The 25,689-nt window shown below is 42.5% G+C and overlaps 1 protein-coding gene across 1 annotated transcript in view; it reads right to left on the reverse strand.

Moving 5' to 3' along the window:
• The window catches only part of AHCTF1 (AT-hook containing transcription factor 1), a 158,594-nt gene that overhangs the window by 125,681 nt on the left and 7,224 nt on the right, over nucleotides 1-25,689 (reverse strand). The window contains exons 2-15 of the mRNA XM_077486284.1: nucleotides 25,111-25,240; nucleotides 20,548-20,801; nucleotides 18,994-19,174; nucleotides 15,486-15,693; nucleotides 14,669-14,782; nucleotides 13,100-13,181; nucleotides 7,486-7,633; nucleotides 7,256-7,388; nucleotides 6,991-7,169; nucleotides 5,166-5,227; nucleotides 1,657-1,785; nucleotides 1,481-1,571; nucleotides 1,292-1,381; nucleotides 1,062-1,202 (exon numbers count right to left, since the gene is read on the reverse strand). Coding sequence (XP_077342410.1) covers nucleotides 1,062-1,202; nucleotides 1,292-1,381; nucleotides 1,481-1,571; nucleotides 1,657-1,785; nucleotides 5,166-5,227; nucleotides 6,991-7,169; nucleotides 7,256-7,388; nucleotides 7,486-7,633; nucleotides 13,100-13,181; nucleotides 14,669-14,782; nucleotides 15,486-15,693; nucleotides 18,994-19,174; nucleotides 20,548-20,801; nucleotides 25,111-25,231 — 1,933 coding nt within the window. The 5' untranslated portion in view covers nucleotides 25,232-25,240. The remainder of the gene's footprint in view (nucleotides 1-1,061; nucleotides 1,203-1,291; nucleotides 1,382-1,480; nucleotides 1,572-1,656; nucleotides 1,786-5,165; nucleotides 5,228-6,990; nucleotides 7,170-7,255; nucleotides 7,389-7,485; nucleotides 7,634-13,099; nucleotides 13,182-14,668; nucleotides 14,783-15,485; nucleotides 15,694-18,993; nucleotides 19,175-20,547; nucleotides 20,802-25,110; nucleotides 25,241-25,689) is intronic.

Here is a 25,689-nt window from a genome sequence, read left to right on the forward strand (position 1 = left end):
AAATCTGGAGGTCAAACCGTTGTCCACTAAAAATTTACTAGCCTGTCATCCAACATTTGTTGTCCAAAAATTGGACAATTGTAAAAATGGAGCATACGAACGGTAACATTTTAGGACAACCGTCTGTCAGACAATCCCCTGCCAATAATTGTACTGTGTTAAACGAGGCTTTACTGAATATCCAGCTTCTGTGTCTTTTAATCCTTATCTACTTTCCTATTAAACTGCTGCCATGATGGTTGCCCCAGGTTTCCCCATTTCTGTGTGGCTCCTTTCTCTTGCAACATCCTATGGAGTCACTCTAGCATGCAGAAAATCGAGTTGGGTCTCCCTACACAGTGAGCATCAATACAAACGCACAGTCCCATGGTCTAGGATAGCAAGGTACTCCCCCCCCCCCCACCCACTCTTTCCTCCTCCCAATCCCCTCTTCTCTAAGCTAACAGACTAGCCCCAGACAGCACTGTCTCCTGTGAACACCAGACGTTCATGGAAGCAGGACTGATAGAACAGGAGCCTGCAGCATTGAAAAGATGTAAACTAGAAGTTACAGGAGATTGTCAGAGACTGGAAACTTTGATAGACAGATCACAAATCCAATCCTGGGATAGGTGATCTGTCTAGCAAAGTGCCCAGACAAGGGGGAGGGGCTGTATGTGACGGCACGCAGCAGGGAACACACAGCTATTGAAATGAAAGCGGTGATGTTCCCGGCACTATAATCAAGCAGGTGGCAGCTCTCCTCTTTTCTATGATATAGGAAGCCCCCCTGATAGGCGGCACTAAGGGTGGGGGCGGAGCCCTGTCCCCACCACAGGCCCCGCCCAATTTTCAGCAGGAATTTTCAGCTTTTTGCCGAAAAGGGCCATTTTCGGCCGATTTGTTATGTTTCGGTGGCCGGAATTTTGGTGCATCCCTAGAAGAAACCACACTACCGAGAGATAGTGGTGGTGATTTTGCATCCTGCAGTGCAATCAGTTTAGTCTTCTTATTGAAGATCAAGATACAAGATCTGTGATAAGAATGATCACACCAAGACAAGACCATAATAAATGCAGTACCTTGTTTAGTAAGTTCCTGGGCTTCTGTAATAAAGCAGTTTAAGACGGTAGTCAGGTTGCGGAGACGCAGCTGACAGTTATGTAGAGAATGCAGTGTTTGAGGATCAATAAAATTGCAAGATCCATCAAACAATGGAACACCTGTAGAGCAAAACAAACATTTTATAAGATGACAAAAAGTAAATATGTACTGTCAAATACTCCAATTACAACATTATACTGAAACTTACAGAGTCTATCAAATTCCCTCTTTACAAGAGCCACTTTATTCCATGTCCACTCCAGAACAAATCGCAAGTTGGCTGCAGATCTTGGTTGCTCTAAAAAAAAAAAAAAAAAAAAAAAAAAAAAAAAATTAGTCATTTACTTTCCAACAAAGCAAATTTAATATTGTCTAGCACTGCAGGATCAATATTTACCTTCTGCAGTCCATAGTTTGATATACCGAGTTAAAAGGCTTATAGAACTAGTTTCTACAGCTGTTGATAGCACAGCTTGTAATTGTTCTTCCTAGAAATTGAAATAATGTTTTAAATGATTACTCCAAGTTTTGCATTTAGCATCAATATTGCTGGTATACCACAAAAGTGCTTACTTGACTCAAGCTTGAAGGCTGGACATCAGCAAGTCTTGGAGACAACAGACCAGCAACTAAACAGCGACTATAGCCATCAGGAACGGTTTCATTTAAAGAAGAGCCAGAATTCTTCAAAAAGTACAGAGTCTAGTTTGAAAAACAAACGATGCCGCTTTAATTGTAAGGGCCTACAAATAGACAGTTTAGTACTAGCCAACAGCCAGTAGTGTTTGGGCTCTGCCCAAGCTGAATATGAAAAAAAAAAAAACACCACACACACCACATACAACAGTAGTAGAGTTCCATCCCAAGCATCCAACAAAAGAATAAAATGAGCAATGTATACTCATTAACTGCTTCTGGACAGCCCAGCGTAAATTTACTGCGGCAGGGCAGCCCGAGCGTCCAAAATCACATTCCTGTACATAATTACGTGCACGCGATTTAGGGGGGCGTTCTGCTCCCACTGCGATTGGACACAGTGCGAGCCAATCAGCCGGTCTGGTGGCCACGACCAGCTGTTTTTTTTTCACAGGAGAGATAGATCAGCGTGTGCTGATGTAAACAAAGCACACAGCTGATCTGTCATGGAGGAAAAGTGAGAGATCGTGTTTCAGCTAAGCTGTATCAATCTTTTTCTCCAGTGAATCCACCCTCCCTCCCACAGTTAGAAAATTATAAAAAGGAGGAAAAGTTTGGGACTTTAACCACTTCAATACAGGGCATTTATACAGCTTCCTTACCAGACCAATTTTTAGCTTTCAGCGCTCTCACACTTTGAATGCCAGTTAGTCATGCAACACTGTACCCAAACAAAATTTTTATCATTTTTTTCATACAAATAGAGCTTTCTTTTGGTGGCATTTAATCACCACTGGGTTTTTTTATTTCTTGCGGCATAAGTGAAAAAAAATAGCGAAAATTTTGAAAAAAAACACACACTTTATTTTAGTTTCCATGATAAAATTTTGCAAATAAGTAATTTTTGTTCATAAATTTGGGCCAAAATTTATACGGCTACATCTCTTTGGTAAAAATAAACCAAAATAGTGGATATTATTTAGTCTCTTTGAAAGTTATGGAGTCTACAAACTATGGTGCAAATCACTGAAAATTGATCACACCTGATGCACTGACGGCCTATCTCATTTCTTGAGGCTCTGAAATGTCAGGAAAGTACCAAATACACCCCAAATGACCCCTTTTTGAAAAGTAGACAGTCCAAGGTATTTAGTAAGAGGCACGGTGAGTTTTTTGAAGTTGTAATTTTTTCCCACAATTCTTGTTAAAAAAAATGTTTTTTTTTTGTTTTTTACAAAATTGTCATAACAAGTTATTTCTCATACACAGCATATGCATACTTCCAATTACACCCCAAAATACATTCTGCACCTCTTCCCGAGTATGGCAATACCACGTGTGGGACTTTTACACAGGCTGGCCACACAGAGGTCCAACATGCAGGGAGCACCGTAAGGGTTTCTAGGACCATAGATGACGCCTCTAATTTCCTAACGACCTATTACATTTGTGAAGGCCCTGGAGCACCAGGGACAATGGAATTACCCACAAAATGACCCCATTTTGGAAAACAAACACCCCAAAGTATATTCTACGAAGCATTATCAGTCTTTTGAGCAGTTAATTATTTATTTTTTACACAAGTCTTCAGAAAACGTGGAAAGAAAATTAACATCTTTTTAAGACGCCTGCGACAGGTACTCAGACGGGCTGTCATGGGTGATGACAGGTCCTCTTTATTGGGGGGGGAAAGTGTGGTTTGTGTGTACACTGAGCGGTAACAAGATGTTACCGCAATCTCCTCCTCACACACGATCAGTGTGTGAGGAGAACCCGGTTAACATCTAGTTACCGCGGTTTGTTTACATTCTGTGACCGGCTGTGATTGGACACAGCCGGTCACGTGGTAAAGAGCCAATTTCATTGGCTCTTTACTGCGATCGGGGTTGGGCTGTGTCAGGGTGACAAGCCGCATCCCCAGGTGCGTGCACGAGCCCTATAACAGCACAGTACATGTGACTGGCTGTCAGAATGTAAAAAAATAGTTTTTCCCAAAAAATCGTTTTGCTATGGTATATGTAATGCTTTTTCTTTTTAAGCTTTTTGCTTAAAGAGGAACAGCATTCTGCTCACATATATAATAAAACATCCTTGCCATTCTGAAGCTTCCCTCCAACTACTTTGCATATTTATATATACTGCGATTCTGTACTTGCCAAATATGCTGCAGAAATCTCCCTCCGCTGAGTCTGGCTACAATCATTTTAACTTTGGGCAGTTGCCGCTGCTGCCTGTTAACTTCCTGGATTTACACAGACACCTCCAGTTCTGCAACTCTCATTGGCCCTCCTACGACTCATCCTCATCCCTTTCTGTCAAACTTGCGAGAGAGCGAGCGAGAGCTGTGCATGTCATAAGGCTAGGCTTTTTCCCCCCCAAACAGGAAGTGGGCTGTAAATGGTATTTACTGGCATTACTGTCCAAAGTTAAAACTAAGGCAGAGGATTTAATAGATGGAAAAATGAAGAAAAAAAATAATTATGACAAGTTCTGCATTAACAAATTTTTTTTTCTTGGGGGGGTTGGGTGCTAGTATGCAAAGCATACTAGCACTTTGACATTTATCTTTCAAAAGGAAGCCCCTCAGCAGCATGCCACCACCGATGTCAACACCAGGTGTTCCTTCTGGGTTCCCGAGCTCCGGTTGTTTGAATGACAGTGGCCACAATGGTGTCACTCCCACACACGTGTGCAGAAGCCATGGAATGACACTCTGCATTCCACAGCATACTGCGTGCTGAATGCAGACCGTCACTGCATGCTGATGTAAATATCTTCTAAAGGGTGCACATTTAGGGGGGATTGTACATACAACTGTAAAAACATACCCGTAAATACAAGTTCAAAAAGTTTACTTCCACTTTAAAAATCAGATTACGTGCAAATCTACTGTTGATTTTCAAACAGTTTTGTGCAGCTGCAGCCACTGCAATCCCAGGTAGCCAAAACATAAGACCTAATGCAAGTTTACAATAAGACTTCCGTTTTCCACTAAAAACATGGCCAGGGCCATATTTTAACTTGGCGCAATTCTGCCCTTGTACAACTAAGGGGAACTTATCGTGGAGCTTGTCCCAAAATAGGGAAGCTTCATTTGACTGCCTCCTCTCCACTGCTGCCACATTTGGCACCTTTTTGGGGGAGAAGCAGCCCTCCCTCCTTCCCCGGCAGACAAAAGCGCAGAGAGCTTTGCGCAGTGGGAGCCCGCCTGTGGGGACACTGAATGCCGAATATTAAAAATCAGCAGCTACAGTATTTGTAGCTGCTGACTTAATTTTTTTGGGGGGCCTTTGTAATATTACAGTAAATGTACCTCATTTTGCCTTTTGGTATAGCAAAACTGCTGAATCTCCTTCACGATGTATAGATATTATAATGTTCTACTACAATTAAAGTTTTAGTGCAGACCAAATATAGCACGTTAAAGCAGACAAAAATTACCTTACCTCTTTCTGAAACCCAGTGCAAGTAACATGAATTATTCCAGAGCTGAGCAAACAAGTGGCATCTTAAAAAAAAAAAAAATAATAATAATATACATATACTGCAAACAACATCAGACATGGCTTTTTTTCACAACTAAACTAAATTTTATGCAGCTAGCATGACCAACATGGCAAATTACTGTAAGCCAATGCTGGCCAAAAATTATCCAATTTTCTTTCCAGCAAACGTCATTGCCAGGAGAAGAGAGTGATTATTGCTAGAGGCTTTAGCCATTGGCAATGATTATCGCATGATAAATGAGACAGGTTGGTTGTACCAAAGTTGTTTGATCGATTGACTTGGGTACAATCGGCCCACTCATACATTACTTGAATCTCTGGTCCCTGCTCAACCAGCTGAGAACTATTCACAATCAAACAAAAAAAAGGACGCACTTCTAGCAGCCAGATTTGACAATTTAGATAAACTAAATGACATTTTTCCTTTTTCTACATATTAAACATTAAAGCCAATTTTCAGGCTTACTGTCCCTTCAAACTTGTTAGTTTGGGCAAAGCTAGCCCAAAACAGGCAGCTTTCCATTCTAAGCAATGTACACGCTGGGGCACTGTATAAGTGGTATGTAGCCCTGGCTACATACAGTATATACACGGCATTGTGTTTTGGCATCGAGGGAAGAAATTCTGTAACTGAGGCTACATACAGTTTATATAGCACACCCAGCTGATGCAATTGTAAGCAGTTCGTTTGGACCAACTTGACCCTTGGGTTTGGGGAGGGAATGCTAATGATCTGCATACATTTAACACATTATTGAAATTCACCCCAAAATTAATTTTAAACAGCCAAAATATGAAAAAAAAAAAAAACCTACGCGTTCAGTGTGTGCAGATATACCTGAAGTCTGTATAATCTGAGCCCCCCCCCCCCCCCATTTCAAACCAAAAATCATAGGGACCAATAAAACCTTTATGTGGTTTCAAGTCAGGGTAGAATTAGTACTTCTATAATAAAAAAAAAACCAGTGGAATTACTTTAATTCCAATTTGAGCATTATGCTGCCCAGCTCTCAAAGTATACACACTTGGAACTTCCATTGCAGTTTATAGATGGAGCCATTTACTTGTTCCCACCCATCTCAAAAGCATTTGAGACCATCTCCACTACAGAAACTCCTGCTAAATCTATAGTTCTCACCAGCCCAGATTTTATTCACCTAAAATTGTTCCTTTACATCTCAGTTTCATCAAGCTTCTCAATAGATGCTTTATAAAAAGTTAATTTGAACATAGGATTCTGTTTCATGCTTTGGAAAATATGCACTGATATTTAAATTGCAGGGCAACTACAGCTCATCCCTGTACAAAATCATTCAGTTTTCACATTTTCTACTATCTTGCCAGAAAAGACTTTTTGCTATTACACCGTTTAAAAAGGTCTAAGCTAATAAACAGGAAAATCATTTTTGACATAAGGCCAAATGCTGATCTAAAGGCTTAGAATGGCCCATTTTATAACTCCAATGAAGGAAACTGCAAAAAACACAACTGACAGCGATTATGCTCTATGAACAAAGCCAACCCATATGATTTTTTTTACTGGATCACAAAACACCACAGAAAGCAAAACTATGCCTGTACTTGGCTGGACTTAGCCAGTGCCTGCTTCAGTGATCTGTACTATTGTAAACTTAGATAGATAAATGCAACAGCAGTAAGCAAGGATTGTCTTTAACATGATAAATGTTCCATTGACCGGAACATTTTATGAAATGCAGCAATGCTGTAAAAAGTCTAATTTTGTTACTCTAAACGTAATAATTACCAAAATTGTAAGTGCTGGGGTAGTAAAACTGCTCTGGAGGAGGATATGATGTTGGAGCTCCTCTGCTAAAACTACGCTCATGCACAAGCATATCAAATATGCTGTCCTGAGTCACATTCAACACAGCTTCGAGGGACCAGAATGCAAAGTAGGAGCAGTTCCTGAGAAATTGACCAGCCCTGGAAGAAAAAATAAATAAATAAAACTGTATAATGAAATAAATGTAAGCATCCAAGAGACAAACTGAATTCCTCATTACACTCGCCTTAGAGAATCCGGCATCTGCGCTTGATACCAACGATTAATATCAAACACTGCCATATAGATGGATGGTTTACCATGCCCATAAGTAGCTACTTGCCAGCTGAAGACTGTGACACTGGTATCAGGTGATGTAACTGAAAGCCAAAATATATATTCAATATTTTTAAATAAGTCTAAGATTACCAAAATGATAGACAGCTTAAAATCTTCCAAAAGTGAAAATGGCCATACCTTCATGAAGTCCAACTTCTCTTTCGCTGTGAGCACGGAATTTTTCTATGGTTTGACAGCCCAGTAGCTTTGTACTGTTTTGACTTCTCAAAGACAAAGAGCCAGCCGAAAGATCCAAGCTGTATCTTTCTTCACAATATTCCAAGTGCTGTAGAAACAAACAACCAAGTGTAAAAATACTAATAGCAATTTAGCTCCCACAAATATGCATTCTCAATGTCTTAAAGCTGAGCGCCAGGCAGAAATATTTACATTAATGGGTGATTCCTTACCTTAGACATAAATCAATGATGTCCTCCACCCACTGAGTAATAACATTTTTACTCCTGCATATTAAAGGTGTGTGTTTCATAATGGTGGCCACAATGGACCTTAACAACCCTAGCTCATGCAGTGTGTAGCAGGAGGACCGATGTCCTGGTTTGACCCACCCACTGTGCAGTTCATTCAGTGTAGTGAGGGAACCCCAAGTGTCAGTCTGACCCTGCAACCACCAGCATCATTGGATTGACATACCCATGAAGGTCTGAGGCATGCAGACTGTCCTTAAAGTGGTTGTATACCCGCTGAAGTTTTTTTTTTCTTCCTGACCTGCAAAGGAAAAGGCATAATGAGCTAGTATGCACCGCATACTAGCTCATTATGAAATGCTTACCATAGAACGAGGCCCTGACATCTGGCCCGATCCACGTCGAGGGAGCCGACCTGTTCCCTCTGCGTTTCTTCTGGGTATTGCGGCTCCGGCGCTGTGAGTGGCCGAAGCTGCGATATAGTCACTCCAGCGCATGCGCGCGGGAGATTTATTTGTGGCAGGGTCTGGCGTCTGCCGGAATTTCAGCCGAGAATCCCCTGTGTGCATGCGCCGCTGCAGTCAGAGGCGCACTGTGAGGGGAATGATAATTTTTTTTACTTTTACCTACAGGAAAGCCTATAATAAGGCTTACCTGTAGGTAAAAATAGACTATACAACCACTTTAAGAAGAGACGTTGGACACACCACTGATCCCTCCTTCAAGCAGCCAAGTACAGCTGCAGGACAAGAGGCTGGGATGTCATCCATTTACATTTGAACATTGATTTCTTATAATAGAGGTAAGCAACAAAGATTCTGCTTGCATTTGCTATGAATAAAGCAAAGGAGGCTCAGGAGGAAAACAAACGTGCATCCTTGAGTTCTTAAAGGGGTTGTTGTAAAGTCTTATGGCTTTTAACCTTAATGCATTAAGGTGAAAAACCTTTGCTGCATGAGCGTGCACCTGCATAGGTGTCACCACGGAAAGCGGCTCTCTGTGGGGGCAGCCGATAGAGGGGCCAGGAGCATCGGCGGCCCAGAAGAGGAGGATCAGGCAGTATGACAGGTTTTTAATTCCAAAAACACGAACCTTTACAACCCCTTTAAAACTAGTAAATACTAAAAATGAATACTGTATATAAAAAAACATTTGTTCAATAATGTATTTTACAGACAAAAAAAGTTAGTAAAATCTATATCTTTGATTTCAATTAGAAAAAAAAAATGACTGAAATTATTTTCCCTGGTCCATAACTTCAATGCATGTTTTGTGGATTCTAAGATCTAAATCTGGAATAAGCATCCTGTTTACCAAGGACTGATTATCCCCATCTCAGAAAAATATGATAGGAATCTAGAAAGACCTCCAATGCAGTCAGATCCATTTAACTGCTGGAATGCACAATACGAGTCCTAAAAAGGAACATTGTTGCTCTGTGCCCGAAAAAACAGGAAACCTCTCACCAGATTTCCCAAAGGAAGTTTAGGATGAAGTATAGACAAGTCCCCAGGTGGTCTTATGTGCGTTTGGAATAAGTCAGACTTGTGTATGTTCAGACAACCAAGTGAAGAAAGCACATGAAGAATCTGAAATAAAATTACTAGGGAGTAGAGAAGACTTGCCTCTAAATAGTAGAATTTCACCAGGTAGCAAACTATGAAGTGACGCTGCAGCTACCTTCAGGTAGTGAACATGGGAATTACTTTTAGGATGGCCAATAGACATAGTGCCTTGCAAAAGTATTCAAATGCGCCCCCCCCCCCCCCCCCCTGGCATTTTTCGTATTTGTTGCCTCACAACCTGGAATTAACATGGATTGTTTAAGGATCTGTATCATTTAATTTACAGAACATGCCCACAACTTTGAAGATTTATGTTTTTTTATTGTGAAGCATATAGGACAAAATAACAGAAAAAGGTCAGTGTTCATATTCACCCCCTAAAGCAAATACTTTGTAGAGCCACCTTTTGCAGCCATCACAGCTCCAAGTCGCTTTGGATAAGTCTCTATGAGCTTGCCACATCTTACCACTGGGGTTTTTGCCTATTCCTCCCTGTAAAAACTGCTTCAGCTCCTACACGTTGGATGGTTTGTGCTTGTGAACAGCAACCTAAGTCTGGCCACAGATTTTCTATTGGATTGAAGCCTGGGCTTTGACGAGGCCATTCCAACACATTTACATGTTTCCCCTTAAACCACAAAGTGTTGCTTTAGAAGTGTGTTTGGGGTCATTGTCCTGCTGGCAAGTGAACTTCCATTCTAGCCTCAAAACACAGAATGGTACAGATTTTGCTCAAAAATATCCCTGTATTTACAACCATCCACCTTTCCCTCAACCTTGACCAGTTTCCCAGACCAGACTGTTGAAAAACCATCAGCGATGTTGTTCTTTGGGTGATTTATTGGGTTTGCGCCAGAAGTAGCGTTTTCTTTGATGGCCAAAAAGTTACATTTTTGTCTCATCAGACCAGACCAGAGCACCTTCCAAACATTTTGGGGAGTCTCCCATATGCCTTTACACAAACTCAAAAACGTCTCCTTTTGTTTTTTTTGCTTAAAGTAATGGCTTTTTTTTCAGGCCAGTCTACCATAAAGCCCAACTCTATGGAGCATACGGCTTATTATTGTCCTATGTGAAGATACTCCAGTCTCTGCAGCACCTCCAGGGTTAACCTTAGGTCTCTGTGCTGCTTCTCCGATTAATGCCCTCCTTGTCCAGTCCCTGAGTTTTGGTGTTCACCCGCCTCTTGGCAGGTTTGCCCTTGTGCCAGGTTCTTTCCATTTGGTTATGAAAGATTTGATGGTGCTCCTAGGGATCAGACTTGGATATTTTTTTTATTTTTATTTTTTTTATAACCCAACCCTGACTTGTACTTCAACAAAATTGTCCCTTACTTGTTTGGAGAGTTCCTTGGTCTTTATGGCAATGTTTGATTAGTGGTGCCCCTTGCTTAGGTGGTTGCAGCCTCTGGGGCCTTTCAAAAAAAGGTGTGATATATATATATATATATATATATATATATATATATATATATATATATATATATATATATATATATATATATATATATATATATATATATATAATAACAGATCATGTGACACTTAGATTGCACACAGGTGGACATTTCACCAATTATGTGACTTCTGAAGGCAACTACATTAGAGCTTTTTATGTGCTTCATAGCAAAGGGGTGAATACATACGCACATGTCAATTAAATAGTTCTCTGTATATATTTTCTAATTTTACTTCAGCAACTTAGACTTGTGTTCTGAATCACATACAATTCAGATAAAAAAAAAAAAAACACATTGAACTAAAAGGCTGTAATGTAACAAAATAGATAAAAAGCCGAAGAGGGGGTTAATACTTTTGCAAGGCACTGTAAAGTTTTAGTAAACTCAGTAGTCTTGTATGTAAACATTATGGCAATCAGTGAAGTATGCATTGCTATACCAGCTCCTTGTATGTGTGTGTGCACACGCACATTGGCAGAATTTGATTTCTTGGCCATCAGAGAATATGAATAACACAAACATCTTTCACTCATGGTTAGCATTTGGCTGAAAAAGACAACTTCTCCTGCGCTCTGGTGTCTCGGTCTTCAAAGTGTGATACCGACCATTTAAGCTGGAAGCTTAGAGCAAAAATCAACAAGAGTAGCTGAGACATTAGAAGTTTGTTCCCTCAACACCCCACAAGCTGCTCAAGGGTGAAATGCAAACCCTGAAGGGTCCACTGCTTGGTAGCCTCAGCCATTGCTAATAAAAGGGAACTGGTCCCAACTGCCCCTGTAAATCAAGGAGATCCTCTACGGGGGGGGGGGGGGGGGGGATGTTGAGGGCTACCAACCACCACCAAGGGTTCAATAGCATGCAAACCATGTACCTTTCTTGTGAACAGTATAATTCTGGATGGGAGACAAGTTCACGCTACAAAAGGAACTGCTGAAGAAAATGCCGAAACCGAATGGGTTAATCAACAGGCTAAAAAGGGGTGTCTTAACCACTTCCCACCCCTCCTATAGCAGATTGACGGCCGGGAAGTGGTTCTGTTATCCTGACTGGGCATCATATGACGTCCAGCAGGACAACGTGGCGGTCGCAACATCAGCCTGACATGTCGCACCTCTAACAGAGGCTTCTTACCACGTGATCAGCTGTGACTAATCACAGCTGATCATCGCATGAACCAAGAAGTGCAGGTAAACGTCATTCCTCGGTTCGCGCTGACAGGGAGAGCCAAACGGCGGCCCTCCCCGGCGGAGGGTGGTCTGCAAAGCCACCCCATCAGATGTGCCCAACAGCTGCCAGTCAGTGCCCCCTCAAAAAAATATCAGTTCACTGCCCATTAATTCTACAAATCAGTGCTCCCTCATCTGTACGTGTCAGTGAAGGAGAAAACAAAATTTTATGACAAAGAAAACTTTTTTCAAAAAATAAAAACCTCAGAGGTAATCAAATGCCACCAAAAGAAAGCAATAGGTGTGGGAAGAAAATGATAAAAATTGTGTTTGGGTACAGTGTTAAGTGACTGCGCAAGTGCGACAGCACTGAAAGCTGAAAATTGTCCTAGAAGGGGCAAAAGTGCCTGGTTAAACACGCAAATGCCAGGTAAGCAAACTATCCAAGAATCTGTTTGGATGTACATGCAGCCCCTCCCCACTTAGGCTCACCTTCATGCATAAGGCCTGTCACTGGAATTAGCAGACCTCTGGGCCTGTGCCCTATAGCTAAAACAGGTTAGGCTCTGAAGGCCTACGAGTACCTATTACCAAATCAGATGACAGAAAAAGGCTGGAGAAGGACACTTAACCATCTCAGCTCTGGAAGGTTTTACCCCTTTCATTACCAGGCCATTCCCCCCCCTCTTTTCTAAATAGTAGCGACGGTGATCAGCAACATAGCGGGGCTGTGAGTGCAGTAGGTAAACAAACTAATGGACGCTGACATCACCAGCAACACCAATACTATACACGGTTACTGTACTAATGACACTGGCTGGGAAGGGGTTAACATCTAGGGTGATCTTTTGTTTCTTCTTCTTGCTTTGCAGGGATTGTTCCCCTCTGATTGCAAACACAGGGTTCGGGGCTTTAATTGGACACAGATCAGCAGGTCCCGGCCATGCATCATTGGCCAGAACCTGTTAACAAAATCCCACTGGGTCCAATCACAGCAGGTGTTGGCACAGGTGTGAGCAAGCGTGCACCCTAAACCCGGAAGAGGCCAGTAGCCTATGGGACATAACAAAAGCAGTAATTACTGTACTTTAGTGCAATTTAAGGGCAAGTGCATTTTTATAAACATTACTGTACCTCATAAATAATTTGTCCGGAAGCCAAGCATTTTCTGTCACCAAATGCCAGCTGCAGTAAGTGTAGGCTTACATCTTTTCCACTAAAACAAAGAAAAAAAAAAAAAAAAAAAAAAAAAAAAAAAAGAAGATACTTAGTATATTTTATAGATGTCATTGCAAATTAGGAGCAGCCAAATGTAGATGAAATCTATATAATTTATTTCTATTTATTTTTTTTAAATGTATTTTTTGCCAAACGCAAAAATATTGTGGTCCATACTATACACAAGTGAAAATTAAGCTGTGTCATTTGAGTGTGAGCAGCACAGACTATGGCGTTAGTGAAATTAGAGGGCAAAAAGCTGCACTATTGTTTGTAGTGTGAAAGCCCGAGGGCTTTAACACTACAGCGGTGCGCTGGCAGGACATCAGGGAAAAGTCCCTCCAGCAGCTTCTTTGGAGAGGTGAAGGAACGGTGTGTTTACCGCTCCTCCACCACTGCTCCCCATTGAAATCAATGGGGCAGCGCAGTAATACTGCTGGCAAAAAGCTGCTATTGCGGTGTATTGCCCGCAGTTTTAACCCTTTCTCGGCCGCTAGCGTGACTAGTGACCGAAATGCGCCGCAAATCCGGCGGTAAAACGCCGCTAAAAATAGCGGCGTTTTACCGCCCACGCTATGGGCGGTGTGGTGTGAAAAGGGTCTAAGTACTTGCAAGCACCTTTTGGCTCAGGTCAAGTATACGTCGATGAAGTACATTAATTGGCGAGAATCCAGAGGTATCCAAGCTAACTTTCAGGAGTAGTAGTAGTATTCTATGTATAGTACAAGGTGTGGGAAGAGGATAAAATTCATATCTATGCAACGTTGATATAAAGTTAAAAAAAATGTCACCTGAAAAGCAGACTGAGGAGCTTGCTAAACTGTGACACCAACTGATCTGATGAGTCGTTGTTTGCCAGTATGATCTCCTGGTGGTTATTGCCCACAGCCAACCAGTTTTGCAGCATTATTGCTTTCTGAAAGGTACACTTGCTATAGATTCACACTATAGCATTTCTGCAGACAGCGTTTCTTTTGTTTTGGGGGGGGGGCAGTCAGCCCAATAATTTTAATAAGATGCCATACGCGTTTTCTACAGTTTATCCTTTTCAAAAGGTGGGGGGGGCGGCAAGCAGCTATTCTGACCATGCCATTTTCCTGCACCCACACTAATTTTACTGCATGGGGGTGCCAATTAAGAATTGTTTTACACCCCTCCCCCCCCCCCACCCAATCCACAAAGGGAACAAAAAGTTCCCCATGTAATACATTTTTGTCGACAGGTTCTCCCTAATGACACATGGAGAGGGGGGGGGGGGGGGTCTTAAAAGATGTCTCACCGGTTTTCCAAAAAAACTAAATCAAACTGCATTTGTTTCTTCTCTGTCCATACTGCCTGGGGGGAAGGGACACAGAAGCCCGGAAATTATGTTTTACATGCTGCTTCCAAGTCGCTAACAGGAAGGGGAGGTCAGCAAAAAGTACGTCTCTGGTCTCCCTTCCCTTTACACAGGGGCACCCGCCATCAACAAACCACTCAAAATACCTCTCAGTGGCCTGAACAGCCCAAAGATAGCAGCAATTCCTGGGGTCATTCTCAGGCTCTTGAAAAGTAACCGCAGACACAGGAACTTTTCCACCTTCAATTTGAACATGGTATCTATCAAACAAGAAGTGTAAAGTATGACAAATAAGCATTACAATAAAACACAAAACACACATGCTTACCTATATGGCAGCAGCATCAGCTGAAAGCTGCAGCTCTCCCTCGCCAGCACCAAGTCCAGTCACTTAGTTCTCTGGTCCACTCTGAGCAGAGCGGTGACTGACACCAATTTCTGCTCTGCCCCGCCAATGCTCACTGGGTGGCTGGGCTGGGGAGAGTGTGGGAGCGGCTGCTCAGTGGCATGCCGAGATGCTGAGCCAGCTGCCAATCAGCCATTTGGGTGGATCCAGACATTGTCGGGATCCCTCAGTCTGCAGCGGCTCTGCAATGTCAGTTCACCATCGGCAGATTCTGGGTCACAGGAGAGTTCAAGTGCACTCGTGTGACCCTCAAGAGAAGTATGGCCAAAGCAGCTTAGGCCATACTGCTCTTTTAATGTGCTGTAGAGGCTACAATATGGACTAAAAGTCTATCTATGGAATTGCTGTCAGAGCACTGTACAACTAATCACAAAGAAATATGACCATGTGAAGTAAGCAGTCAAACCGCACTGGAAGCTCATTCATGTATATAAGAAAACTTCTGTCTATTTTACAGTCAATGCTCATTTAATAGAGTCAAGCCAAAACCCAAAAGTAATTTTACTCATACTAATCCTGAATACAGTCCTGCCAAATTTAATTGGAAAATTACTCACTCTCTTCGTAAAGTTTTCATGTTCCATAAGGAAAGATATCCATCAGAAAATCCAACAGCCAGCTGGTTAGTTCTACTTATAAAGCTGAGGGCAGTTACTGAAGTTCCAGATGGGGCTAGCAATTGAAGACATAGATGGCGGCGTTCTCTTGATGCTACTTCTCTCAGTTTTGGGATTTCAGCTGGTATCCCACTCATTACTTCCAAGTCTACGAAACAAAATTAGGTTTTAGGTTACAAGCTGAAAAAAACCCTTCAACTATACAAAGACATTTTCAAAATCATTCCTAAAATTTTTAATTTCTTGACTTAAAGAACAAAATAGCATTTGCTGTCAAAATAGGGATGACTCCTGTATGTGTACCTGTATTGAAAGTAAATTTAGTAATGCTAGGAAGATCGACCAATTATCTTGCTTCTCCCATGCCACACTTTTGGCCCAAAGTGATATGCATGGCTTCTCTGATCAATAAATTGGTACAGGAAATGCAAGCTGAAAATATATGCAGATACTGGAGCTGCCTGCCGTTTCATTCAAGTGGTTGACTATTAAGTTTATAAACAATGCATGTTTAAAGCTGAACTCCATACTTACCTTCAGTTGCGCAGGCTCCTCTTCTGAACCAAAGGAATATATTCACAACACATGTGGTGGAACTGAGTTGGGCAGCTATTCCACCAGTCCCACTGCATGACAAAGCGAAATACCTGGTCTACCTATCTGCACAAAAAAAAAAAAACCCACATGCCGAGATCAGCACATTATGATCTGGGCCGGGCCAAACCGCACACCAGCCACTGTGTTGCAATGCAGCTGCTGGTGTGACCATACCATTGGCCTGATATCACTGCACATTGTGAGCTTCTCACAGTATACATTAGAATCTCAGACAAATAAAAAAACACCTTATTTCCTGGCTGTAGTATAGCCAGCATTATTTAAAAAATAAAAGTCATTAGTAAGTTGGCAGGATGGCCACAACTGCCACAGTAGCAGAGGGACTTGCAGATCACTCCAGCACAAGTGCAGTGACATTACCATACTTGAAGTCTATTGTTTACTTCCTCCAGCCCTGTAACAAGGTCTATATAGAGACCTAGAGTTAAACAATGCAGGATCCTAGGCACCGATCATGGGTGAAATGCTCTGCAGGTGTCAATGCAAAAATTGTATTGATGTACTTTTTTTTTAACTCGTTGGTATCCCCCCCCAAACCACCCCCACCCCACAAAGGGTCCTTTAATATCCAATGTGAACAATTTTTTTTAGACAGGAGCTAGTGCATGTGTACAACTTACAGTTTAATCTACAAGTTATGGATGCAATGTGCACAGTGTATAAATTAAATTATATTTTAACAGTACAATTTTCAATGTCCACAATTACAGTGCCTTGCAAAAGTATTCTGCCCCCCTTGAACTTTTCAACCTTTTGCCACATTTCAGGCTTCAAACATAAAGATATAAATTTAAATTTTTTGTGAAGAATCACCAACAAGTGGGACACAATTGTGAAGTGGAATGAAATCTATTGGATAATTTAAACTTTTTTAGCAAATAAAAAACTGAAAAGTGGTGCGTGCAAAATTATTTGGCCCCTTTACTTTCAGTGCAGCAAACTCACTCCAGAAGTTCAGCGAGGATCTCTGAATGATCCAATGTTGTCCTAAATGACTGATGGTGATAAATAGAATCCACCTGTGTGTAATCAAGTCTCTGTATAAATGCACCTGCTCTGTGATAGTCTCAGGGTTCTGTTGAAAGCGCAGAGAGCATCATGAAGACCAAGGAACACACCAGGCAGGTCCGTAATACTGTTGGAGAAGTTTAAAGCCGGATTTGGATACAAAAAGATTTCCCAAGCTTTAAACATCCCAAGGAGCACTGTGCAAGCGATCATTTTGAAATGGAAGGAGTATCAGACCATTGCAAATCTACCAAGACCTGGCCGTCCCTCTAAACTTTCAGCTCAGACAAGGAGAAGACTGATCAGAGATGCAGCAAAGAGGCCCATGATCACTCTGGATGAACTGCAGAGAACTACAGCTGAGGTGGGAGAGTCTGTCCATAGGACAACAATCAGAGTGGCAAGAAGAAAGCCATTTCTCAAAGATATTCATAAAAAGTCTCGTCTAAAGTTTGCCACAAGCCACCTGGGAGACACACCAAACATGTGGAAGAAGGTGCTCTGGTCAGATGAAACCAAAATCAAACTTTTTGCCCACAATGCAAAACGATATGTTTGGCGTAAAAGCAACACAGCTCATCACCCTCAACACACCATCCCCACTGTCAAACATGGTAGTGGCAGCATCATGGTTTGGGCCTGTTTTTCTTCAGCAGGGACAGGGAAGATGGTTAAAATTGAGGGGAAGATGGATGCAGCCAAACACAGGACCATTTTGGATGAAAACCTGTTGGAGTCTGCAAAAGACCTGAAACTGGGACGGACATTCATCTTCCAACAAGACAATGATCCCAAACATACAACAAAATCTAAAAAAGGAATGGTTCACAAATAAACGTATCTAGGTGTTAGAATGGCCAAGTCAAAGTCCAGACCTGAATCTAATCGAGAATCTGTGGAAAGAGCTGAAAACTGCTGTTCACAAACGCTCTCCAGCCAACCTCACTGAGCTCGAGCTGTTTTGCAAGGAAGAATGGGCAAGAATTTCAGTGTGCAAAACTGATAGAGACATACCCCAAGCGACTCGCAGCTGTAATCGCAGCAAAAGGTGGCTCTACAAAGTATTAACGCAAGGGGGCCGAATAATTTTGCACGCCCCACTTTTCCTTTTTTTATTAGTTAAAAAAAGTTTCAAAAATCCAATAGATTTCGTTCCACTTCACAATTGTGTCCCACTTGTTGGTGATTCTTCACAAAAAATAAAATTTTATATCTTTATGTTTGAAGCCTGAAATGTGGCAAAAGGTTGAAAAGTTCAAGGGGGCCGAATACTTTCGCAAGGCACTGTACATATGGAATTAAAGTGGTGCTGAAGGTTTTTGTTCACCTTCATGCATTCTATACGCGAAGGGGAGAGAGAGGGGGGGGGGGGGGGGGGGACACACACACAACACACTCTTCATCATGCAAGCTTCCCCCTCCCCAATACTCACCTAAGTCAGCGATCTGCACTAGAGCAGAGTAGCTTTCCACCTCCTCACTGGATGAGAAACAACTGTCCCATCACAGCCATTGAGGATGGAGCAGGGCCGAGCTGCGCTCCATGTGTCTCAGACACAGAGGCGGCTAGGGAGAGAGCATGCACAATTGCCCCAAGCGCAAGCAGCTTGCTATGGAGGCACTCAGGGAGGGGCCAGAAGTGCCAGGGGGAGACCCGAGAAGAGGAGGCAAGAACATGTTTGTAAAATTAAAAAAGGCTGAAGTTTTACAAACCCTTTAAATCTTAGCATTATACAATATTGCAATACAAAGTATGGGATGTAACTATAACATTTAGGTGAGTGGAAAAAATAAAAAAAAAAAAAATAAAAAAAAGGAGTACCTGAAGCTTCCAGTTCATCTTGATTGCCCGATACATCATCCAAGCATAAATCAATAAGAAGAACGTGGCCAACATCCGTAACAACCGCAGCAACGCCAAAGAACCACCTCAAACTTTGATGTAAATGTTGAGTGCTTGCGCTAGCTCCACCATGATTGATTATAGGTTCAACAGCAGTTACCTAAGTTTGCATCGAAACAGAAAACAAAAAAGGGGAAGCGGAATGTAAGTCATAAGACCCCTTTGCAAAGTATATTGCTAGATCTTAGATATAAAAGACCTATGTAAAACAAAGTACCAAAGTATGTGCTATACAACAGACACTTCTGACATTTTAGCCAATTAAAGCTGATTCCTAATACAAAAACCGCAAAACACTGTCAAAAGTGCTAACCCTCTTCAGTCCACTACAAACATTTTTGTTTCTTCAAATTTCCCATTATTTCCATTCCGAAAATGTACTGAGGTGAAACCTCCTTTACATTTAAACACAGATAGAAACTAAACATTCTAACCCGTTCTACCTAAAATAAAAAGGTTTTGGATTAAGTGCCCTTGGTTTATTTTCCCCCCATTTTCCACCTATCCCAAGTCTTTACTCTCTGTCCTCACTCCCACCAGATCTACATTGTGTGAACAAGGAGCGATTTCAGCAGCGGCTGCTCAGCCTTTCCATGAATGTAGCAGAAGCATGGACAGGTGAGTACTAAAGAGGATTTAAGGGAGTGTGGAAATAAAAGATAACCAACCTGTTTTTTTACCTTCCCCTCTCACCTGTTAAACTAGGGTTGTCTTATTTGCATACTCACCTGAGAGATGCTCTGCTCAGTGGGCACATTTTTCCCCTGAATGTCATTGGGAGCCAGGTTGCTGGTCTAGCTCATTATGAAAATACTTACCTTAGAACGAGGCTCCTCCAGGGCCAACCCGGTCACTGCTGAGGGAACGGAACGGAGCTGCGATGAGGTCACTCCTGCGCATGGGAGCCCTCTGTCAACAGTGGCTGCATGCAAGGGGAATACCTCCTAAACCGTGCAGGTTTAGAAGATATTCATTACAGGTAAGCCTAATTATAGGCTTACCTGTAGGTAAAAATGACCAAGCGGACAATACAACCGCTTTAAAATTGAAAAATGGTAAGTGGGTATGCTCTTTATTGCAGAGCACACATGCTTATGTCACTTTTGCAATAAAAGAAATGTATCAGATTGTTGGAAAACTTCTTTAGAACATGCAGCTCCATTTACATTCTCAGCACACTTTGGTGCTGAGAATAAATGAACTCCAGTGAGCATGCTCGCGAGTTACGTAATTTACACTCCCCCACTGAGTAAATAAAACAGCCAAAGGCCCAGAAGAAGTCAGTGCCAGTGAGGGAGCTTGCGAATGCTGCATTGCTGGAATGAAGCAGAGTACTCGTGGACTTTACTTCCACTAACAACCTCAGCAGGGCTATAGAACATAACTTTAAAAAAAAAAAAACTAAGATCATCCATGCAATAAATGAACACATTTAATGTACAAAAAAAAAAAAAAAACTCATTAAGTACATACCAAACCGGGAAGTACAACAGCTTTAACTACTCTTGAAATGCTAACATCATATAGGCAGAGAACACTGCTTTCTGCTTCAATTAGTCCCACAAGTAATCCAGTCCTCTTTTGCCATGAAAACTCTTTGACGGTCACAACTGTAGGCGGTCGTTCAGTGACTCCGCTAAAATGATAGGCAGAAAGCCTTTCACCTGTTAAAGCATTTATAACTTCCAGCTGAGGTCCACAAGCCAGCCAAGCTAGTCCAGATTTACCTTTAAAAAACATGAGAAAGAAATTACCAAAAATGTAAACAAAAGATGTGTGTCACTAGGTAAACATTCCTGCAGCTCTTAACCACTTCCCGACCGCCGCACGACGATGTACGTCGACAGCATGGCACGGGCAGGCATATGGGCGTACATGTACGTCCCTGCCTTCCCGCGGGTCGGGGGCCCGATCGGGCCCCCGCCCAGTGCCTGCGGCGGTCGGTATTCGTGCGGGAGCGATCCCGGACGAGGGGCGGCCATTCGTTCATGGCCACCCCCTCGCGATCGCTCCCGACGAATAGGAATCGTTCGTGACATCACTTCCTCTCCTGTAATGTAAACACAGGAGAGGAAGTGATGTAATCTCTCCTCCGTGTCAGTATTTTTCGTTCCGACACCGAGGAGAGAGGATCGGTGAGTTGCACCAACACGTCACTACACAGTAGAACATGCCAGGCACACTCACACCCCCCCGATCACCCCCCCAATTACCCCTGCCCCCCAGTCACAGTGACACCAATGTCATTTTTTTTTTTTTTTTGCATTGGTGTCATTTGTGACTGTAATAACTGTTAGGGCAGTTAGAGTTAGCCCCCTTTAGTTCTAATGTACCCCCCTAACCCCCCCAATAAAGGTTTAACCCCGTGATCACCCCCCGTCGCCAGTGTCACTAAGGCTGGGTTCACATTGCAGCGGTTTATGAGAACGAATGTGATTCGCACTGCAGTGCAAATCACATCCGATCTCTGTGCGATTCGAGTTCAGCCATTCGCCGCACCCGCCGCAAATTCGCACGGGACCCTTTTTTTGGCCCGCAGCAGAATCGGATCGCATGGGTGTTCACACCATGCGATCCGAGTTTGCAGATCGCACTGCGATATGCGAACTGATCTGGGGGTGTCATTAACATTTCACTGACACTCCCAGCAGTTCGCATAGGGCAGTGTGAACTGCCGCCGGGAGGCATGCGATGCGGGAAGCCGCCGCGGATTCGTGGCGTTCCCGCATCGCTCCAGTGTGAACCCAGCCTAATAAGCGATCATTTTTCTGATCGCCGTATTAATGTCACAGGTGACGCTAGTTAGGCAGGTAGGTATTTAGGTTCGCCGCAGCTTTTTATAGCGCCAGGGACCCCCATATACTACCGCATAAAGCCCCCTGATTGCCCCCTAGTTAACCCTTTCACCAGTGATCACCATATAACTGTTACAGGTGACGCTGGTTGGTTAGTTATTTTTTTATAGTTTCAGGGCACCCGCCATTTATTACCTAATAAAGGTTTAACCCCCTGATCACCCGGCGGGTGTCATTTGTGACTGTAATAACTGTTAGGGCAGTTAGGGTTAGCCCCCTTTAGTTCTAAGGTACCCCCCTAACCCCCCCAATAAAGGTTTAACCCCGTGATCACCCCCCGTCGCCAGTGTCACTAAGGCTGGGTTCACATTGCAGCGGTTTATGAGAACGAATGTGATTCGCACCGCACTGCAGTGCAAATCACATCCGATCTCTGTGCGATTCGAGTTCAGCTATACAGATAGTATGGCTGAATTCGTGTCGCACCCGCCGCAAACTCGCACGGGACCCTTTTTTTGGTCCGCAGCAGAATCGGATCGCATGGGTGTTCACACCATGCGATCCAAGTTTGCAGATCGCACTGCGATATGCGAACTGATCTGGGGGTGTCATTAACATTTCACTGACACTCCCAGCAGTTCGCATAGGGCAGTGTGAACTGCCGCCGGGAGGCATGCGATGCGGGAACCCGCCGCGGATTCGTGGCATTCCCGCATCGCTCCAGTGTGAACCCAGCCTAATAAGCGATCGTTTTTCTGATCGCTGTATTAGTGTCACAGGTGACGCTAGTTAGGCAGGTAGGTATTTAGGTTCGCCGCAGCTTTTTATAGCGCCAGGGACCCCCATATACTACCGCATAAAGCCCCCTGATTGCCCCCTAGTTAACCCTTTCACCAGTGATCACCATATAACGGTTACAGGTGACGCTGGTTGGTTAGTTATTTTTTATAGTTTCAGGGCACCCGCCATTTATTACCTAGTCTCACTAGTGTACCCCTAAATTTAGGGGTGTCTACTTTCCAAAATGGGGTCATTTGGGGGGGGTTTGTGCCATCTTGGCATTTTATGGCCTTCAAAACTAACGCCCTTAGAAAGCCTGAAGGCGGTGCTTGGTTTTCGGGGCCCCGTACGCGGCTAGGCTCCCAAAAAGTCCCACATATGTGGTATCCTCGTACTCAGGAGAAGCAGCAGAATTTATTTTGGGGTGTCATTTCACATATGCCCATGGCATGCGTGAGCAATATATCATTTAGTGACAACTTTGTGAAAAAAAAAAAAGTTTGTAATTTTCCCGCAACTTGTGGCAAAATATAAAATATTCCATGGACTCAACATGCCTCTCAGCAAATAGCTTGGGGTGTCTACTTTCTAAAATGGGGTCATTTGTGGGGGTTTTGTGCCATCTTGGCATTTTATGGCCTTCAAAACTGTAATAGGTAGTGAGAAGTGAACTCAAAAATTTACGCCCTTAGAAAGCCTGAAGGCGGTGCTTGGATTTCGGGGCCCCGTACGCGGCTAGGCTCCCAAAAAGTCCCACATATGTGGTATCCCCGTACTCAGGAGAAGCAGCAGAATTTATTTTGAGGTGTCATTTCACATATGCCCATAGCATGTGTGAGCAATATATCATTTAGTGACAACTTTGTGTAAAAAAAAAAAAAAATATTTTTTTTTGTCATTATTCAATCGCTTGAGGCAAAAAAATAAAATATTCAATGGGCTCAACATGCCTCTTATCAATTTCCTTAGGGGGTCTACTTTCCAAAATGGGGTCATTTGGGGGGGTTTTGTACTGCCCTGCCATTTTAGCACCTCAAGAAATGAGATAGGCAGTCGTAAACTAAAAGCTGCGTAAATTCCAGAAAACGTACCTTAGTTTGTAGATGTGACAACTTTTGCGCAAACCAATAAATATACAATTATTGACTTTTTTTTACCAAAGACATGTGGCTGAATACATTTTGGCCTAAATGTATGACTAAAATTGAGTTTATTGGATTTTTCTAATAACAAAAAGTAGAAAATATCATTTTTTTTCAAAATTTGCGGTCTTTTTACGTTTATATCGCAAAAAATAAAAATCGCAGAGGCAATCAAATACCATCAAAAGAAAGCTCTATTTGTGGGAAGAAAAGGACGCAAATTTTGTTTGGGTACAACATTGCATGACCGCGCAATTACCAGTTAAAGCAGCGCAGTGCCAAAGTGTAAAAAGACCTCTGGTCATTTACCAGCAAAATGGTCCGGTCTGAAAGTGGTTAAACTGGGTAATCTGCACCTAAAAAGGCAACGCCTCTTGAGGGAAATAGAAATAGCAAATAAAAAATATTGTATATACAATTGCTACCCAAGCCATACTGAAATGTAATGTTTTTAAAAAGTAAAAACATGTAATGATGGTTCAATAAGTCGGCACTATTATTAAGATATAGGTTTAAAGGAGAAGTACAGACAACGCTTGTTTGGCTGTACTTCTAGGGATCACAGGAGTGCAGTTCGCTCTGCACACTCGTGACCTGTTTTCACCCTCCTAAGCCAGTACTTATTTATTTTGAATTACAGTGGTTGTAACCCTTAAAAATAAATAAATCCTGTTACTTTAAAGCAGGATATACAGCATAGTGCTTCTGCGGTGTTATTTGTCCCTCTCCATGTTGCAAAATACCTGGTTGATCCTGCGTGTGTGTGTGTGTGTGTGTGTGCTGACCATGGTAATCATGGCTGCTGATTCATGATACCGCGGTCAGTTTACCTCCCTCCATCAGCCTGCAGTCTCTCCTTATCCATGTGTGCGCGTGTGCCGCAATGGCTGTAAAATCACCAATTCCAAATACTGGAAGCCCTCCCTTACAGAAATATATACTATGCCGGATCGGTTATAAAAAGTATGCAGCAGTACATTATCCCGAGACATTCTTTTTGCAGGTCTATGTACTGTTAACCTTGCGAGATTGCTAATAAAAATTAATTGAAAAAAAAATAAAAAAAGTATGCAGCGAAATGCCCCATTTCAAAGCGCCGATGTGCGCTTACTTGACCTCCCACTGCACTCCTCCTAGCTGCCATCAATGGGGAATCGCAGCCTTTTTCACTGTAGTCCTCAGATCGGGAAAGAAGAGCGTCGGGATGTCATGTGAGCGAACAGCGGCACTCTGAAACCAGGTATTTTGCTGGATCTTAAAAATAATAATAAAAAAAAAAAAAAAACACTGTACAACTCCCAGAAAGATGTTAAACATACCTGTTGCAAATTTTGCCCGAAGAACAGAATCCAACTGTATATCATCTTCCTGAAGTGCTTTTACAGTTGCATCAGGAAATTGCAGGAACTCGCTTGTTACTTGGGCCGACAGATTTTGCATCTTTTTTGCCTACAAACCACAAAAAAACAGATTGTAAAAGAACAGGTATAATCTATAACCCATGAGTGATACATTACTTCAGTTATAGGCTGGTCAGAAAGAATGGCAATAAAAACCTGTTATAGGGGGAAACATGCCAAATGCAGGTAGGGCAGTACTGCATTAAACAGTATTTTTACAAAAGGCACAGTACATTTTAAAGAACTGGGGTCCATTGTTTGCTCAGACCAGTTTATGTAAAAAGTGAACTTTATCTGAAAATATTTACACCCCACCCACCTAAATGCATACCTACTGGGATCCAATGCCCGCAGCCTCCCTGTTGACATCTGCTCTTGGGCAGTGATGCCCATAGACATCTATGGGACTTTGCAGTGCAGTTGCAGCCAGGGACAGAGAAATTAAAAGGCTGGCTATCAAAACACAGAAGGCTATGATGCTCGGCCAGCACGCTCCTT

This window comes from Lithobates pipiens, unplaced genomic scaffold (genome assembly GCF_037356315.1).
Source record: "Lithobates pipiens isolate NorthernLeopardFrog02 unplaced genomic scaffold, aLitPip1_a1.2 Scaffold_18, whole genome shotgun sequence".
NCBI lineage: Eukaryota > Metazoa > Chordata > Amphibia > Anura > Ranidae > Lithobates > Lithobates pipiens.